Source organism: Mus caroli, chromosome 7, assembly GCF_900094665.2.
Source record: "Mus caroli chromosome 7, CAROLI_EIJ_v1.1, whole genome shotgun sequence".
In the NCBI taxonomy this organism is placed as follows: Eukaryota; Metazoa; Chordata; class Mammalia; order Rodentia; family Muridae; genus Mus; species Mus caroli.
This window is the reverse complement of record NC_034576.1, coordinates 109,281,733-109,289,093: the sequence shown is the minus strand read 5'-3', so window position 1 is coordinate 109,289,093 and position 7,361 is coordinate 109,281,733. Positions and strand designations below refer to the sequence as shown.

Here is a 7,361-nt window from a genome sequence, read left to right as displayed (position 1 = left end):
TTTGACGGTTTTTACTGTATTTTCTCATATATGTCTCCAAGTTCTCATTAGGAATTCCATACAGTGCACAATCTATGTCACTTTCATGCTGATTAGCAAAATAATACCTTGAACAAATTGGTCATAGAAGCATCCAAAAATACTAATTACCCTGATGAGAAAAAACAATGTTTATACAGTGGAAAGACAAAGGAATATAGAAGGATATCAATAACCTCTCTGAGTTTTTGTCTCTACTGAGTTTCCTAACATCCATTTAAAAATTTGGTGTCAATCCAATGGATATTTAAAGAGGAGAGAGGATTTGATGTTTATGTGATATGGTTTCTGAGGGCCAGGGCCTTGTGGAAGGTCCTGCTGAGGGCACTCTTCACCTCATTATTTCTCAGGCTGTAGATGATGGGGTTCAACATGGGAGTAACAACAGTGTAGGACAATGATAACAATTTCTTGCTTTCAGGAGAATTATTTGATTTAGGCCTAAAGTAAGTGAGGCTTGAAGACACATAGAAAAGAGAGACAACGACGAGATGTGAGGAACAGGTGGAGAAGGCTTTGTGCTTCCCTTTAGCTGATGGAATCTTGAGGATGGAAGCTGCAATGAGAGTGTATGAACATAGGATCAGCAGGCAGGGTATCATGACAACCAGAATAGTCCCAACAATGGCATAGACCTCAAACCGGGCTGTGTCTGCACAGACCAGCCTCAGCACAGGTGGGCTGTCACAGAAGAAGTGATTCACTTTGTTGGTGGCACAGAATGGAAAACTGAAGAGCCATGTGGTCTGTACAGTGGCTACAGGGAATCCTGGAAACCAGGAGGCAGCAGCCAGTCTGGCACGTGTCCCTTGGTTCATGATGACTGGATAATGCAAGGGACTGCAGATGGCCACATAGCGGTCATATGCCATGGTGGCAAGGAGGAAGCACTCGGCCACTCCAAAGAAGAAGAAGAAATACATCTGAGTGGCACAGCCCAGGAAGGAGATGCTTGTGTCCTGGGCAATCAGAGTCCCCAACATTTTGGGCACAATGACTAGATTGAAGCCAATCTCTAAGAAGGATAAGTTCCTGAGAAAGAAATACATGGGGCTTTGCAGTATGGGGTCAGCCAAAGTCACCAGAATGATGAGGCTGTTTCCCAGCAGAGTAACCAGGTAGATGGTGAGAAATGCCAGGAAGAGCAAGGTCTGTATTTCAGTAGGTAGGGAAGAGAAGCTCATGAGGATAAATTCAGTTATTCTTGTCTGGTTTCCTGCAGCCATGGGAATGAGCATAAATAACCTGTGTGCTCATGGAGATAGATTCTTGATCACTCAAAGCAGACTCTGGGTTTATGTTTCAGACCCTTGATAATTGGCAGGGAAAGAGGTAAAGCCACATCTGTTCCAAGATGAAGCACCTTGTGAAGCCTAACAATGAAGGCAAAGGTATATAACAAATACCTAATGACACAGTCATATCTAATGGGAATAGTGAAGTCATAAAGCCAGCGTTGCTTCTTGACAAAGATTTAGTAAAGCAAGCTGAGTGATGCAGTCTCTGTCATGTGGTCTTCCACTTTTGGCCTTGATAGTCACATGTTGCATGCTTGGAGCTTCTGTTAATATTTGTACAACTTGGAATATTGGATTGATGGAATTTTTTTATGAATAAATGCTTTCTTCCAGGAGTATTGCTTATAAGCTTTCCCAGGAAAGTCATGAACCTACAATCCCTCCTGCTTTTTGGGAGATATTCTTATTTGGCCTTCTTGAAGGTCTTCCTTATGGCCTGGAGTTTCTGACTCAGATAAAGACAACAGAGATCTCCTTATGAGGCTAGAACTCCAAAATACTCTTGGAACATCTGCCCCTGTACATACTCAGGAACAAGATAATCAGAACAAAGTAAACTTAAAAAAGGTAAACAAGATTCAGTGGCTAGAGGAGTTGGCAGCAGATCAGGTTAAAAGCCTCTTCTTCCATTCACTCAGGCATTATATGGCATAGAAGTTTGGGGGCCTCGTATGGTATACCCTTGGAGAGAAATATACAACAACAAAGTTAGATTTGCTCATGTTATCTCTTCACTACACAGGAGCTTATACTGGTGGACAAAGAATGGTGTGCATAAATGATAAAAGAATAAAATATTAAGACTCCATTTCTTAGAAAAGTTAGCTCATACAGGACTTGTATGGTAATGTATGACCAAGGAACAATAGACATACAAATAAATTCTACAATAAAATAAAATAAAATATAGATATTATTTCATGAGAAGAAATTTAATAATAACTACAGCAGCTTCAGCCTGAAGATTTTTCTTTTATCTAATGATAATTGGCATTCTGATCATTAAGAGTTAATAACAGACTGATCAGAGTATGACAATCTGCCCAGGCTGGCTTGGAGATTTTCTTTCTGGTGTCGTCGAAATCACAATATTCTTAAATGTTGAGTTATGAGGTTAATGAGGGAAAATGATTGTAAAAGACAATTCTGTTCTGTCACTGTTTATCAGTGATGATTAAACTAATGACCAAGAGGAAGTTAAGACACATGTCGAGGGATAACAATGTATGATCTATGCTCTGGAAAAGCATGAATCTATCCATGACTACTGAGTTCTGTATGAATGAAGAAGCACTCTGACTGCCAGTCAGGCAGGGTATTATATTCCTCAGACCCTGTGCCTGACTCACTTCTCCCTCACTGACTCCTTATCTCCTCTGTGTGACCTGGCCATCACTGGGGCAGGCCACTGGCAACCTAAACTTTGATCATTCCCTTTATTTTATTCTTTAAAAAATTATTCATTTTATAAAAGAAATCAAGCATTTCTAGGCAGCTCCATGCTTCCTTCACACTGAAAATACTTCACTATTAATTATTAATTGTTATTACTATTCTTAATTATTAATACTTTATTAACTATTAATTATTAACTATAACTTAGGATGCATGAATAGCATCCTAAGGCAAAGGACTATGATCAAGTAAAACCCAGAAAGATTCAATTTATACATTATATATATTTACCCTAACAAATGTGTCACTGTTTCAATTTTCATCTACTGACAAAATTAATAGTTAACATTATCATTGTCTCAGGGCCCATGCTTCTATAAATTTGACAAAGGACAGAGTTTTAAAAGGTCATTATTTTATTAAATTTTGTGGGGGTTTTTTTGAGGTGATTCATAGGAGGAAAGGGAAGAAGCTATGCCTAAAAACACATTTAGGGGATTAGATGAATGAAACCCCTTCAACGGGCTACCCCAACTTTCTTACCTACTCAGTTCATGGGTGCCAATCCTGGGAACTTCTTCAATCTATTGGAACCCAGATTGGCAATTGGTTATTGGTTGTTGCCTAATCCACTGTGTATCAAAATTAAGATCCTGAAAATAATTTAATATAAGGAAGTGGAAAATTAATATGTATAATAGGCTTCAAATAATTTAAACTTTGCAACCTTCAAGTAGCCCACAAAACAAGCAACATCCAAAATAACAAATTCCTTTTTTTTTTTTTTGGTTAAACTTCTTAGAAACATAAGCATGAAGTTTCAAAGCCAAATATTCATCAATAGTTCATCAACTACCTGAAGGGAGAGTTAGGTTCTAAATGAAATGAAATTTCAATATTTATTCATTTCCTTTAGAGTAACTTGTGTGATGATGTGTGAGTGATCATTGAAGTTTAGAGTCTACCAAAAGACAGAGCAAGTAATTTAAACTGTCAGGTATAAAATAACTGGTAGAGATGACAAAGATAAAAAGAGTATTCATTTGTGAATAAAAAAACTAATTTTAAGGCTGGAGAGATGGCTCAGAATTTAAGAGCACTGGCTGTTCTTCTAGATGTCCTGACTTCATTTCCCAGAAACCACATGGTGTCTCATAACCATGTATAATGAGATCTGGTGCCCTCTTCTGTCCTGCAGGCCCATGTGTAGTGTAGAACACTATATATAATAAACAAATCTAAAAAAGTTTCAAAACCATTATTTTACTTAACTATAAAAGAAATATATAGTATCTTGAAGGGCACATATGAAGAATAAAGACACCTAACACAGTCACCTAATACTTTTTAGGCACTGTGAAAATAAACTTGACTAAAATATAGGCATGAAAAGCATTTATGTAATTATGAGAATATTACAGTAAAAAAATATCAAACTCCAAAAGTAGAAATGAATGACGTATGGACATGCTTTGACTACAAGAATTTATGTACAAGAATAGAAAGTATTGAGGGAGTGCAATAAAGTGCAGCTAACCTCTCAACTTTTAGCATACAATTGCATTTGATATGGAAAATGATTTAAATGGTGAAACTGAGCTATAGACAATTGTGAAGAAACTGCACTCAGATTTAATCCTAGAATGTGGATGTCTAAGCAGTATTCTACAGTAACACTCATGAGAAGAAAGGTGAATCAGCCTATATGAAATTAAGTATTTTTGAACACTTAACGTAAAAATTGAATGAAAATTAAACTAAGAAAGTTATCAAGGCTATATGGCAAATTTCCAAGGGGGGGGGGACATGCAAAAGGATATAAAGACAGATTTGAAGACAGAATAGATTAATAAGAAATAGATTAATTAAGACATTAACTCATGTTCACACAATGAACTGATATTTGAATATGTGTCATGGATATTCTTCAATAATGGAAAATATTGTACTCAAGGGAAGGTGGGGCAGATATTGGGACGCAAAGTGAATAAATTAATACTCTAATGAAAATGTTAAGGGGAAAACATCATAGGTCAAATGCCAAATATGTTTTAAATGATATAATTAAAGCATTTTGAACTATTCATGCTCTACAGTTTTACATTAAGCTTGGATATTTTTATTTTCTAGAATATGTTTCCTCATTTCTGTTATAGTATTGTAATATTAACTAATGAATGAATGAAGGAACTACATAGCAACATTTGACATAAATTGATTTTCTTTGGACTTCCATGTAGACATTTAAAGCGATGTCATAAATGAAGGTTAATAGCTCTAGAAGGTATTCCATGTGATTAGTTCATTTCATTTAAGGCAAATATATTCATATTAAAATTCAAAATTTTATCTATGAATATCAAACCTGCAATGTATTCATCTTAGTATTTCTCTTAATGATGCTATTGAATTTGATTCTTTATTCCATAATTTCTACATTATTCACCTTGATGTATTTTTATATTTATATTAACATTTAAATAAGACTAAAATGTTTGTGCAATATTTAAAAGATAAGAGAAAAACTTGAAGCCACATTTGTGGCAATTCCACAAAGAATAAAACATATTTATATAACCAGTTCATCAAGAGTTCACATAAGTCAGTGGTTAGCATTTACTGATCTTATTTTATCACTACAAATGGAATAATATACTTGTGTAATTTATTATATTACATTTAAAATTTAATAACTGCAGGATGTAAATTTAGAGCCATTGTATGAGCTTGCATGATCAGTAAGGATAACACACAGAACATGCATCCAGTCCTTTTGAACTTCATGCTGTTAAGGGGAATACAGAGTATTCACAGAAAGTAAAATACACATTTTGTAAAGGGATAAAAATACACATTTTGTAAAGGGATAAAATGTTCAGTATTAGTATAATTGAGTAGATACATGGAAGGCAAAACTGAATTTTGAGTAGTAAGCTAGTTTTTGGACTTACACGGCACACTGAGAAAGTGTTTTACTCTGAAGATGCAGGAACACATAAGAATTTTAAGCTTAGTAATGACAGATTGCCTCAAATGAATTTAAAATAAAATCTGGATATACTGAGAAGGGTTAAATAGAGTGAGCTATGAGTGCATTTGAATCTTCATCATTACTGAAGGCAGAGGAGCCAATCAGGAGGCTCCACCACTGATCCATGCCCAAGTTTCATGTCCACAGGAATGGTTTGTTAAAACCCTGAGAACGGATAGGATGTTTGTGAGATATACACAGGGAAGAGGGGAGAAGAAGGCATTGTCTCCTTGGACAAGTAGAATTTAATGAACTAAAGGAACAAAAAAAGATACTGCACTTGAGCCTCTGATTTCATCAGAGTCTCTCTCTGCTGAGAGCTATGGCAGGTCTCAGATCACTCTGCTCAGTGGTCCCTTCCTCCCACGAAGCCCCTGGTCCCTCCATTTTTATATCCAGAATCATAGCCACTGGGACCTGCAAAGACCCTGGAGACCCAACAGTAAAAGCCTGGTGGATTCTGCCGAGAAAGTCCACTCTCTTCACTCCGATATGCTGCTTGTGGTCTGAACTCTGTTGTCACTGATTTTTGTCCTCAGTTTTCTCTGGGGCTTCAGTCTAAATGATGTACTAATGGACACTTACTGTGTCCTCATTAAAAAGTTGTTAATGAGTCACTCTGATGCTAGAGAACACAGATGATCAGTGATCCCAGTGGCCTACACTGGGGACCTGGAGGGAAACTTAGGTGAATACACAGCATAAGATCTGGAAGTTGGGCAATGACCCAGGCAGCCAAGACTTACTTCTTGATAAACTTAGTTCAAGATTAGTTCAAGAACACATTGTCCTTGGCCTACAAGTTTCTGGGAATGACTGTTGTGCAGAGAAGCAGTGAATTTCCCCTGGGTTGTCAGATGACTCTTCTCATCTACTGTGACACAGCATTTTAGAGTCTGAAATGAAGAAGTATCTTTATGTTGTTTTGAATATTTAGCCCATGGACAATAGTCTTAGTCTCTGGCTAGTCTCAATCTTACTGTGGGAACCCCTTTGTTACAAATTCTGCAACAGTGAATCTTGCAGCGTATGGCTGATAATTACCTCATGCATGTACAATTGCCATATAACCCAGCAAGGCCACTCCAGACATGTGGACTAGAAGTCAAATACCACAGAGATACTTTTACTTCCATGCTCACTGCTGTCTCATTCACAGTAGTTAGGAAGTAGATCAGTGGATTAGCCTGGATCTTTGTAACTAATTGGATTTTACACAGCAGTTAAAAAAAAAATCATGAGGTCATGACATTAACAAGAAAATCAGTAGAGCTGTAAATCATTCTTATGTAAAATAAGTCAAAATATTTCTTTTTTTTTTTTCATCTTTTTTAAAATTAGGTATTTATTTCATTTACCTTTCTAGTGCTATCCCAAAAGTCCCCCACACGCTCCCCCACCCACTCCCCTACCCACCCACTCCCACTTCTTGGCCCTGGCGTTCCCCTGTACTGAGGCAGAAAAAGTTTGCACGACCAATGGGCCTCTCTTTCCACTGATGGCTGACTAGGCCACCTTCTGATACATATGCAGCTAGAGACATGAGCTCTGGGGAGTACTGGGTAGTTCATATTGTTGTTCCACCTATAGGGTTGCAG

General features: G+C 37.0%; 1 protein-coding gene across 1 annotated transcript; it reads right to left on the bottom strand.

The window, feature by feature from the left end:
* Window positions 1–307: 307 nt before the first annotated feature.
* On the bottom strand, window positions 308–1,288 carry LOC110298786 (olfactory receptor 10A5-like). Its single transcript, XM_021168232.1, has one exon. The coding sequence runs from the start codon at window positions 1,275–1,277 to the stop codon at window positions 312–314; it is 966 nt and encodes a 321-aa protein (XP_021023891.1). The 5' UTR covers window positions 1,278–1,288; the 3' UTR covers window positions 308–311.
* Between the last annotated feature and the right edge of the window lie 6,073 nt (window positions 1,289–7,361).